General features: G+C 48.4%; 1 protein-coding gene across 2 annotated transcripts in view; it reads left to right on the forward strand.

The window, feature by feature from the left end:
- Window positions 1-10,547: 10,547 nt before the first annotated feature.
- Window positions 10,548-12,375, forward strand: part of CS (citrate synthase) — a 31,531-nt gene continuing 29,703 nt past the window's right edge. The window contains exon 1 of one of the 2 annotated variants that reach the window (XM_033221683.1): window positions 10,548-10,792. Coding sequence is in view for 1 of the 2 variants with exons in the window: in XM_033221682.1 (XP_033077573.1) it covers window positions 10,751-10,792 (42 nt within the window). In the remaining variant the exon portion in view is untranslated. The remainder of the gene's footprint in view (window positions 10,793-12,375) is intronic. The other variant, XM_033221682.1, reaches the window with a different exon arrangement.

Raw genomic sequence — 12,375 nt, forward strand, 5'->3', positions numbered from 1 at the left:
TACCTTCTTTTGGAAACTTCTTTTTTTCTTTTCCTTTTTTTTTTTTTTCCTAAGACAGAGTCCTGCTCTATCGCCTAGGCTGGCGTGCAATGGCGCGATCTCGGCTCACTGCAAGCTCCACCTCCCAGGTTCACGCCATTATCCTGACTCAGCCTCCCGAGTAGCTGGGACTACAGGCACCCGCCACCGCACCAGCTAATTTTTTTTTTTTGTGAGACCGAGTCTCGCTCTGTCGCCCAGGCTGGAGTGCAGTGGCATGATCTCGGCTCACTGCAAGCTTCACCTCCCGGGTTAACGCCATTCTCCTACCTCAGCCTCCCGAGTAGCTGGGACTATAGGCACCTGCCACCACGTCCAGCCAATTTTTTGTATTTTTAGTAGAGACGGGGTTTCACCGTGTTAGCCAGGATGGTCTCGATCTCCTGATGTCGTGATCCACCTGCCTTGGCCTCCCAAAGTGCTGGGATTACAGGCTTGAGCCATCGCGCCTGGCCCGCACCAGCTAATTTTTTTGTATTTTTAGTAGAGGTGGGGTTTCACCATGTTAGCCAGGATGGTCTCGATCTCCTGACCTCGTGGTCACCCGCCTCAGCCTCCCCAAGTGCTGGGATTACAGGTGTGAGCCACTGCGCCCAGCGGAAAATTCTTAAACACCCTGATCCTGAGGTGTGGTTGTCTCAGGATTTCAAATGGAATTATCTCCCAGGAACACCTCAAGGAGAGAAGACCTGAATAAACATTTCAAAGGTTTTAAAAATTTTAGAATCTAAAGAAACCTTAGAGGTTGTCTGGTTCACCTCTGCCCATTTTATAGATGAAGAAGCTGAGGGCCAGAAAAGCCATAGAACTTCATGAAGTTCTGTATTTAATGGCAAAACTGGGTCTATAAGCTATCTTTCCCAAGTGCCAATCTGATCTAATATAGCTATAGAGTAGCTTCTATTTTAAGTCTTTTTTTTCTAATAATACCTTGCACTAAGCCTGACACATAGAATGCATATATTCCACAAAGCTTTCTTGTACCAAAAATCCCTATGAAATCTGACACATTAACTAGAGCACAGAGCAAGCACTCTGATATTTGTTGTCAACTAATATCAATCTGGTGTTAATTCCATCTTCTCCCATCAGCCATAAGAAATGCTGTGTTCTCTCTAGTTTTCCAAACCAACTATTATAAACCTTATTTTTTTCTTCTATGATACATATAAGTAATAATTACATTTTTTCATGCTCCTGAAAGTATACCCAAGGTTCTGTCCATTTCCTGCTTCGTGCCTAAAAATTCCTTTCTCTTCCATCAGAAAGGTTATCAGAAGTATAAATGAGAGTACTCTTCAAGCCGGGTGCAGTGGCTCATGCCCATAATCCCAACACTTAGGGAGGCCAAGTGGGAGGATCGCTTGAGTCCAGGAGTTTGAGACTGGCCTAGGCAATATAATGAGACCCCATCTCTACAAAAAATACAAAAATTAGCCGGCATAATTGTGTGCACCTGTGGTCCCAGCGACTCTGGAGGCCAAGGTGGCAAGATCTCGAACCCAGGAGGCTGAGGCTGCACTGAGCTGTGATTGCACTACTGCACTCTAGCCTAGGCAACAGAGTGAGACTCTGTCTCAAATACAATCAAGAGAGTACTCTTCTGGAAACTTAAAACAGTTTTAATTTAGGAAACAAATTATTCATAGTTTTAAATAAATACATTTAATGTTAATCAGTAACAAGTTACTTGTGATGCACCTTACTGGTTTGTCGAAGTACAGCTGTTAAGAACTCTCCAGCTGGAGAGACTTTGTCATTGGTACACAAGGGTATGTCCTATATAGGAAAGGACGGATGTTACCTTCTAGGCTTGATTAAGGATACACTTTGTGGGTTTTTAAATTTTTTAAATTTTGTCCTGAGGCAGAGTCTCGCTCTGTCGCCCAGACTAAAGTACAGTGGTGCAATCTTGGGTTACTGCAACCTCCGCCTCCCGGTTCAAGCGATTCTCCTGACTCAGCCTCCCAAGTAGCTGGGATTACAGGCATGTGCCATCATGCCTAGCTAATTTTTGAGTTTTTTGTAGAGACAGTGTTTCACCATGTTGGCCAGGCTGGTCTCAAACTCCTGGCTTCAAGTAATCCGCCCACCTCAGCCTCCCAAAGTGTTGGGATTACAGGCGTGAGTCACCGTGCCTGGCAGGAAGATACACTTTGCAAACCTCTTATTTTATTATTATTATTATTATCTTAGCAAGACAGGGGTCTTGCTCTGTTGCTCAGGCTGGAGTGAAATGGCATGATCATAACTCATTGCAGCCTCTAACTCCTGGCTTCAAGCAATCTTCCTGCCTTGGCCTCCTGAGTTTCTAGGATTACAGGCAAGCACCACCATGCCAGGCTTTGCACATGTTTTAATTCATATCACAAGGAATCCATGAATTTATCTGAACCCTTTGGAGGTTCATTATAATAAATTATTATAGCCCAGTATTTGGTAGAGCATATACTCTTAACCTTGTAAATCTGATTTAAGCTTCAGATGCCTTCTTAATTTATCAGTAAAATGTTAAAACTTTAATAAACACTTCCGAAGACAGTGTTAAATGAAGTACCGATATAACAGGAAAGTTTATTATGTGAAAATTTAGTCCTTTAGAAATAAGTTTTAGGGCTGGGCACAGTGGCTCATGCCTGTAATCCCAGCACTTGGGGAGGCCAAGGCAGACGGATCAGTTGAGGCCAGGAGTTTGAGACCAAGCCTGGCCAACATGCCAAAAACCCATCTCTACCAAAACACAAAAATTAGCCAGGTGTAGTGCCATGCACCCGTAGTCCCAGCTACTAGGGAGGCAGAGGTTGCAGTGAAGATTGCGCCACTGCACTTCAGCCTGGGCAATAAAGTGAGACTCAAAAAAAAGTTTAGAGGCTGGGCGCGGTGACACAAGCCTGTAATCCCAGCACTTTGGGAGGCCGAGACGGGCGGATCACGAGGTCAGGAGATCGAGACCATCCTGGCTAACACAGTGAAACCCCGTCTCTACTAAAAAAATACAAAAAACTAGCCGGGCGAGGTGGCGGGCGCCTGTAGTCCCAGCTACTCGGGAGGCTGAGGCAGGAGAATGGCGTAAACCCAGGAAGCAGAGCTTGCAGTGAGCTGAGATCCGGCCACTGCAGTCCAGCCTGGGAGACAGAGCGAGACTCTGTCTCAAAAAAAAAAAAAAAAAAGTTTAGGCCAGATGCAGCAGCTCACACCTATAATCCCAACACTTTGGGAGACTGAGGCAGGAGGATCATTTGAGCCCAGGAGTTTGAGACCACCCTGGGCAACATAGCAGGACCCTGTCTACGCAAAAAAATTAGCTGGGTATAGTGGCAGGCATCTGTAGTCCTGTCTACTCAGCAGGCTAAGGTGGGAGGACTGCTTGAGCTAGGGAGGTCGAGATTGCAGTGAGTCATGATCTCGCCACTGCACTTCAGCCTGGGCGACAGAGCAAGACCCTGTCTCAAAAAAAAAGAAACAAAAAAAGTGACGTGGCATGATCTCGACTCACTGCAACCTCCACCTTCCGGGTTCAAGTGATCCTCCTGCCTCAGCCTCCCAAGTAACTGGGACTATAGGCGCCCACCACCATGCCCGGCTAATTTTTGTATTTTTAGTACAGACGGGGTTTCACCATGTTGGCCAGTCTGATCTCGAACTCCTGATCTGAAATGATCCACCCACTTTGGCCTCCCGAAATGCTGGGATTACAGGCATGAGCCACTGCCTGGCCAAAAAAAAAAAAAACGTTTTGCAGAATTTTTTTAACTTAAAAAGGATTCATAGGTACAATATTCCTTTAAATATAGGACAGGGGCCAGGTGCAGTGGTTCACGCCTGTAATCCCAGCAGTTTCGGAGGCTGAGGCAGCAGATCACTTGAGTTCAGGAGTTCGAGACCAGCCTGGGCAACATGGAGAAGCCCCATCTCTACAAAAAATACAAAAATTAACCAGGCAGGGCACGTCTGCAGTCCCAGCCACTCAGGAGGCTGAGGTGGGAGGGTGGCTTGGGCCCAGGAGGTTGCCGTGAGCTGAGATCTTGCCACTGCACTCCACAGCCTGGGTGACAGAGCCAGACTGTCATAAATAAATAGGAATAAACAGCAGGGGGAAGGGAAATAATATATGTTGAATACTTGTATAACAAGCACATACACACTCTTTTTTTTTCTTTGTTTGAGACAGGGTTTTGCTCTGTTGTCCAGGCTGGAGTACAGTTGTGAGATTATGGCTCACTGCAACCTCCACCTCCCAGGCTCCAGCAATCCTCCCACCTCAGCCTCCTGAGTAGCTGGGACTACAGGCGCGCGTCACCAGGCCCAACTAACTTAAAAAATGTTTCGTAGAGATAGGGTCTTGCTGTTTTGCCCAGGCCAGTCTCAAACTCCTGGTCTCCAGTGGTCCTCTTGGCCTTCCAAAGTGCCGCGATTACAAATGTGAGCCACCTTGCCTGCTTTAATCTTTACAACTCTAAGAAATAGAATTTATTCCTATTTTATAGATGAAGAAACTAAGCTCAGAGAGATTAAGTGTCTTGCTAGTCAGCGAGGAGCCAAGACTTCAACCCCAATGATCCTCTAATCCCTAGTCTAGTGGTCTTTCTGTTATACCTCATTCTACGTAGTGGAATCTCCAATTGGCTGTATAAAGTAGTACTTTTTTTTTTTTTTTTTTTTTGAGACAGAGTCTCTCTGTGTCGCCCAGGCTGGAGTGCAGTGGCGCGATCTCAGCTCACTGCAAGCTCCGCCTCCCGGGTTCCCGCCATTCTCCCGCCTCAGCCTGTAGCTGGGACTACAGGCGCCCGCCACCGCGCCGGGCTAGTTTTTTTTTGTATTTTTAGTAGAGACGGGGTTTCACTGTGTTAGCCAGGAGGGTCTCGATCTCCTGACCTCGTGATCCACCCGCCTCGGCCTCCCAAAGTGCTGGGATTACAGGCTTGAGGCACCGCGCCCGGCCTAAAGTAGTATTTTTTAAATATGGCTTGAAAAACTGTCTCCAAGTTTGAATGTATGCCCTCTGATTCTAGTAATCTATAGTGGAAAAGCATTATATCCTCTGTTCAGCCATTTTTCCTGACTATTCTTTATAAGACACCCCTTTTACCTTTCTGGTCATTTTTTGTTTTTGCTGTTGTTTGAGACAGAGTCTTGCTTTGTCGCCCAGGCTGGAGTGCAGGGATGCAATCTCGGCTCACTGCAACCTCCGCTTCCCCTGCTCATAGGATTCTCCTACCTCAGCATCCCAAGTAGCTGGGATTACAGGCATGCACCACCACACCTGGCTAATTTTGTATTTTTAGTAAAGACGGGGTTTCTCCATGTTGGTCAGGCTGGTCTCGAACTCCCAACCTCAGGTGATCCGCCCATCTCAGCCTCCCAAAGTGCTGGGATTACAGGCATGAGCCACCGCGCCCGGCCTAATTTTTGTAATTTTAGTAGAAACGGGGTTTCAACATGTTGACCAGGCTGGTCTCAAACTCCTGACCTCAAGTGATCTGCCTGTCTCGGCCTCCCAAAATGCTGGATTAGAGGTGTGAGCCACCGGGCCTGGGCTGTAGTTTTGAGACAAGCTTGCTCAGTCGCCCAGGCTGGAATGGAGTACATGGAGTGCAGTGATCATGGCTCACTGTAGCCTCAACCTTCTGAGCTCAACTGATCCTCCAACCTCAGCTGCCCCAGTAGCTGGGACTATAGGCGCACACCACCTGAACTGGCTTTGTACATTTTTTGTTGAGGTAGAATTTCATCATGTTGCCCAGAGTGGTCTTGAATTCCTGGTCTCAGGTGATCCTCCTGCCTTGGCCTTCCAAAGTGCTGAGACTACCACTCCTGGGATTACTGGCATAAGAAACCACACCCAGCCCCCTTTCTGGTCATTTCAAATGCTAAATGTTTGTCTCTCCAACTTTATGTATTCTGTCAGTCACCATTTATTATCTAGTTCATGTATGGATGTGAAAGTCTTTACAGATGAGTAAGACTATAGTTCCTTATCTTTTATTTTTATTTATTTTTTTAGAGACAAGTTCTCACTATGTTGTCCAATCTGAGTACAGTGGCTATTCACAGGCATGATCATTAGGCACTATAGCCTCAAACTCCTGGGCTCAAGCAATCCTCCTGCCTCAGCCTCCCTAGCAACTGAAATTACAGGCACATTCCACCTTGCTTGGCTTAAATATCTTTTTTTTTTTTTTGAGACGGAGTCTTGCTCTGTTGCCCAGGCTGGAGCGCATCTCACTGCAAGCTCCACCTCCCGGGTTCACGCCATTCTCCTGCCTCAGCCTCCCGAGTAGCTGGGACTACAGGCGCCTGCCACCACGCCCAGCTAATTTTTTGTATTTTTAGTAGAGACGGGGTTTCACCGTGTTAGCCAGGATGGTCTCGATCTCCTGACCTTGTGATCCACCCACCTCGGCCTCCCAAAGTTCTGGGATTACGGCATGAGCCACCGTGCTCAGCCGAAATATCTTTAAATATAGCAACATAGTGAGTTGATGTTTCCAGGAGACAGTTGACAATGACTCAAAAATCTCTGACAGTTACAGCTGATAGTTTACAATTGCCAGATGTGGTGGCTCATGCTTGTAATCCCAACACTTTGGGAGACCAAGGAAGGAGGATCACTTGAGCCCAGGAGTTCAAGACCAGCCTGGGCAACATAGCAAGACCCTGTCTCTACCAAAAAAAAAAAAAATAGGAAAAATTAGCCAGGTGTGGTGGTAAGTGCCTGTAGTCCCAGCTGCTTTGGAGAGTGAGGTGAGAGGATCGCTTGAGGCCAGGAAGTCGGGCAGCATGAGCGATGATCATGCCACTGCATTCCAGCCTGGGTTACAGAGCAAAGCCTTCTCTCAAAAAAAAGGCTGGGCGCGGTGGCTCAAGCCTGTAATCCCAGCACTTTGGGAGGCCGAGACGGGCGGATCACGAGGTCAGGAGATCGAAACCATCCTGGCTAACACAGTGAAACCCCGTCTCTACTAAAAAATACAAAAAACTAGCCGGACGAGGTGGCGGGCGCCTGTAATCCCAGCTACTCGGGAGGCTGAGGCAGGAGAATGGCGTGAACCCGGGAGGCGGAGTTTGCAGTGAGCTGAGATCCGGCCACTGCACTGCAGCCTGGGTGACAGAGCAAGACTCCGCCTCAAAAAAAATAAAAATAAAAATAAAATAAAATAAATGTTAAAAAAAAAAAATCACAATCATCATGGAAGAAATACAGCTTAGGGCCAGGTGCTGTGACCAACCTGGCCAACATGGTGAAACCTCATCTCTACTAAAAATACAAAAATTAGCTGAACGTGGTGGCACGTACCTGTAATCCCAGCTACTCGGGAGGCTGAGGCAGGAGAATCACTTGAACCAGGGAGGCAGAGGTTGCAGTGAGCTGACAGCTGAGATTGTGCCACTGCACTCCAGCCTGGGTGACAGAGTGAGACTCCATCTCAAAAAAAAAAAAAGAAAAAGAAATATAGCTTAGTAATGCTGACCTTGGTCTGAATTTATAGCTATACCAATTACAAGCTATGACACTGGGTAGGATATTTCATCTAAGTCTTGGTTTTCTCTTCTTTTTATTTTTTAATACCTATGAAATTTAGAGTTGTTGTGAAGATTAAGATAATGCACATTCCAGGCCAGGCACAGTGGCTCATGCCTGTAATCCTAGCACTTTGGAGACCAGCCTGGGCAACATGGTGAAACCCCATCTCTACTAAAATAGAAAAAAAAAAAATTAGCCAGGCGTGGTGGCGTGCGCCACTCGGGAGGTGGAGGTTGCAGTGAGCCAAGATCACACCACTGCACTCCAGCCTGGGCGACAGAATGAGACTCCATCTCCAAAAAAAAAAAAAAAGATACTGCATGTTCCACATTTACATAGTATCTGCAGATAGTAAGGGATCCTCCAGTTTAAGTTTTAGCTGTTATCTACTAAATACAGGAGTTTGGTTTACCCGTGTAGTTTAAGGGTTTAAATTTAGGTTTTATTAGCCCACTTGTCCTTTGCCACCAGGGGGTGCTATTGCCTCCCTACATTTTTAAAGAGGCCCTCCTAAGGTCACAACAACCTGAATTCTCAGCCTTCTCTCACTTGCCCCTTCAAGTTCCCAAGCACTTAGTTATACTTGAACCTAGAGCTCACTTGGCTGTTTTATTCATGCCAATCTTTCTTCCTTAACACTCTGTCCATCTCCCCAGGTCCCATCAGTGTTGAGAAGGAATCTAGGCCAGCTCCTGGAAGATGCCAGTTAGCCCCTTTGATCCTGTGCTTTCCAAGTGCCCTTACAGCAGTCGATGTCAGGATTGGACAACTTCAAAGCAAGTCCATAAAGTCCCCATGGCACTAGGGCTCTGGAGAGGGTTAGAGCATTGCTGTTCCCCACCCAATCACTAAAGCTCCAAGACCTCCTGTGGCCTCCAAAAATTGTCCCTTTGGTAGTCTCATCCTGGGGCACTGAAGTTCAGTCCTGTGGTCTGCTGGTTAGTCTCTGTGGATAATTAACCAGAGAAAAGGAACCAGTTCAGACTATTGTAGAGTTATGTGGAAATCCTTTATGAGATGCTAAATTGGGAGCAAATATTGATCAGTGAAGCTTTGAAGTCACCAGGGAGGTAGCTGAGGTCAGTGTTCCTCTGGAGCATTCCCTAAAGTTTTTTCCTGAGACCTAACTATCTGATCCCCAGGCCAGAAGAGCATTGGTTGTTAGGTGTGAAGTTGGGTATAAAGAAAATTAAGAAGAGAAAATAGCGATTTTCTTTCTCTTTTTCAAGTCCAAGCTAGAAACTCAGTTCTTTGTAAAGGAGATCTATCTGTCTAAACCTGGCTTAGATGGATACTGAGACCTCTGATCCTTGTTACTGCTATGTGGTGAGACAAAAGGGCTATTCACAGCTGGGCGCAGTGGCTCACGCCTGTAATCCCAGTACTTTGGGAGCCCGAGGTGGGTGGATCACCTGAGGTCAGGATTTCGAGACCAGCCTGACCAACATGGCAAAACCCTGTCTCTACTAAGAATACAAAAATTAGCTGGGCATGGTGGCGGGTACCTATAATCCCAGCTACTCGGGAGGCTGAGGTAGGAAAATCACTTGAACCCGTGAGGCAGAGGTTGCAGTGAGCTGAGATAGTACCACTGCATTCCAGCCTGGGCTACAGAGCGAGACTCTGTCTCAAAAAAAAAAAAAAAAGGTTGTTCACTTGGGGCTGGAGGTTTGTGGATAAGATGCACTGGTCCTTGGGTCAGTTCCCCTCTACCCTTGGGTCAATGACTACGACAGGCTTGCGGAGGCACAAAGGTCCTGAAGCCTTGTCTACCCAGAGGAGTTAGAAAGTGGTGCAGAATATCACTTCAGGGTCGTGTCACGGTCTCTGGGGAGCACAGGATGAGAGAGCATAGATTGCCAAGTGGCTGGGTGCGGTGGCTCACGCCTGTAATTCCAGCACTTTGGGAGGCTGAGGCGGGTGGATCACGAGGTCAGGAAATCGAGATCATCCTGGCTAACACGGTGAAACCCCATCTCTACTAAAAATACAAAAAATTAGCTGGGCGAGGTGGCGGGCGCCTGTAAGTCCCAGCTACTGGGGAGGCTGAGGCAGGAGAATGGCGTGAACCCCAGAGGCGGAGCTTGCAGTGAGCTGAGATCGCGCCACTGCACTCCAGCCTGGGCGACAGAGCAAGACTCAAAAAAAAAAAAAAAAAAAAAAAAAAAAAAAGGTTGCCAAGTAGGAGAGGTGGCCCAGAGGCCCTAGAGAATGATGTGACAAAAGGGGATCTTCGATGAGGGGTTAGTCTGCGGCTCATAATCTATGTCTAAAGTGGGGTGGACTGCTGTGTGGGGTTACGTGACCAGAGTGGCAGTGAGACTAATGCCCATGACCCAGAGACTGTGGCTGGCTTTGTAAGCCTTCATAGTAAGGGGGCAGTTGTTAAGACTTGGATTTCCTGCCATTATACATAGAACTGACAGCTCACAAAGCACTGGATATTTAGGCTCCTGCTTTTGCTTTTCTCCCCATATCGGGGTCTGTTAGTATCTATAATGTCGTGGCCTCTGCTGACCTCAAATGATCTCCACCAAGCAGCTAACTCTGGCATCATAGCCTGTTGTCCACATGATGTCGCCTCCATGGCCATGAAGCCATTAACCAAAGACATTCCTCAAGAAAGCGTGCCAAGGCGGTAGGAGGAGCAGGCAATGATCAGTTTCCATGATAGCTTATTAAGGAATTGGCTCCAAGGACCTTCAAAGATCGAGTCCTGGAGCGTCTCCTTTAGTATTCGCCTCAGAGATAACCCCAAACGTGCTAAGGTCAAAGGGAAAAGCCAAGAGGGAAGTTAACTGAGTTCTCAGGCACGTACTTGGCCACCCGCACTCCCCCGCCCGCCACCCATACACCCTTAATTAGCCCTAATCCGGGCGGTCCAATCCTCCCCGTCACAACTGCTGTCAAGGGCTCAGGTCCCGCCCCACTTTCATACCGGACCAATGGCCGGGCCCAGGGAGAGTCCCTGAGAGGGGCGGGCTCGGGTTCCGGCCAGCGGGCGGGGCCTCGCTGAGGACCCCGGGCTGGGCGCCGCCGCCGGTTCGTCTACCCTTTCCCTCAGCCGCCTCCTTTCAACCTTGTCCACCCGTTGGCGCGGCCTCTGGTGCAGCGGCGGCTGCTCCTGTTCCTGCCGCAGCTCTCTCCCCTTCTTACCTCCCCACCAGATCCCGGAGATCGCCCGCCATGGCTTTACTCACTGCGGCCGCCCGGCTCTTGGGAACCAAGGTGAGCAGCGAGGGGAGGGAGCACGCCGTCCCAGGGTGGGGCTGAGGCGACCGCAGGCCCTCCGGCGCCGGGGTCTCCCTCCCACACCCGTGCGCACCCTGCGCGCCTTAAAGGGCCCTGCGCTTGGCTGGCCGCCAGCCCTGCGTGAAGCTCCCGGGACCATGTGCCGCGCTTCCCTTATGTCTCCTGGGGGTGAAATGCACGCCGCCCGCCCTCGGCCGGCAGTCCAGAGCGCGTGAGGAGGCCGACCCTGCTGTCACCCCGCATGTCTGAAATGAAAGGGAAGGGGATGCGTGGCCCTGAAATAGGAAGGAGCTGAGACAGGAACCTCTGGTAGAGAAGAGATGTGGTGTTCCACTGGAGTTAACATTCAGTTTGGTGGAGGGAGCGGGAGTGAAGAGATGTGCTCACTCTGGAGCAGTCGCTAATTTCGTCCTCTGCTTTATAGGAAGGGCATTGTCAGTTCCCGAACTGCCTGTTTCCATTTCCCCAAGTCTATTATTTAAACCTTCGGTGACCACGCCGAGCACAAGAATGGGTCCTTCAGGCCCTCCTCTTTGTCCTTGGGACTCTTGCACTTTTTATATAGGAGGAGCTTGGGTGAGGTGGAGCATTTCTGTACAGCGTCCTGCATGACTATCATATATGATTGGAGAAAGAACCAGAAAGGTGGTTCCACCAAACAGCAGGCCAATAAATGAAGATCCTCGGCAAGAGATAGTAATGCCAAGGTCACATGACCGTCATACTACTTGCTTACCCAGGTTATGCCGTTGATCTTAAGTCTACTTTATCCAGGAACTTTCTCTCCTTCTTTGGGGTCCTTTACTTGGTATTGGCCATGGAAATACTGTTGCAGGTAATGATGCCTTCAATTTCAAATTGCCAGTACTTTTAGTTCTAGGTAACTTGGCCCTTTTAGACAGAAAATGCTGTGCTGAGGGAGTCCCAGCCCTCTCATCCAAGCAGGGGACAGTCCCACAAGTGACCTTGACTTCTGCAAAGAACTCAGTTTTTCCTGCGGATAATTTAAAGCTGACAGCACCTAAAGGAAAGGAAAGCCTTAGGATGGTTTTGGCTTGCTGTATGTAATTTTTTTTTTTTTTTTTGAGACAGGATATTGCTCTGTCACTCAAGCTGGAGTCTTCTGGTGTGACCAAGGCTCCCTGCAGCTTGAGTCTCTCTTGGGCTCAAGCAATCCTCCCACTTCAGCCTCCCAAGTAGCTGGGACCACAGGTGTGCACCGCCACACCAGGCTAATCTTTTTATTTTTAGTGGAGGCGGCGTCTCCTTATGTTGCCCAGGCTGGTCTTGAACTCCTGAGCTCAAGTGATCTTCCTGCCTCAGCTTCCCAAAGTGCTGGGATTACAGGTGTGAACCACTGCACCTGGCCTGCTGTGCATTATTTTTCATGGTTGGCGCAAAGTGAAACTTGTGAGATTTACCTTGGTTCTTCCACCCAGTGGAAAGTACTAGCTGAGCATTTGGGAGATGCTTGTCTTACTTGGCTGTTGCTTCTGCTGCTGGGGAAAGGGTAAGGGAACCTCTTGGGAAATGAAGCAAGTTCTAGATAGCGTTTTGGC

The sequence above is a fragment of the Trachypithecus francoisi genome, unplaced genomic scaffold (assembly GCF_009764315.1).
Source record: "Trachypithecus francoisi isolate TF-2019V2 unplaced genomic scaffold, Tfra_2.0 Lachesis_group11, whole genome shotgun sequence".
Lineage (NCBI taxonomy): Eukaryota > Metazoa > Chordata > Mammalia > Primates > Cercopithecidae > Trachypithecus > Trachypithecus francoisi.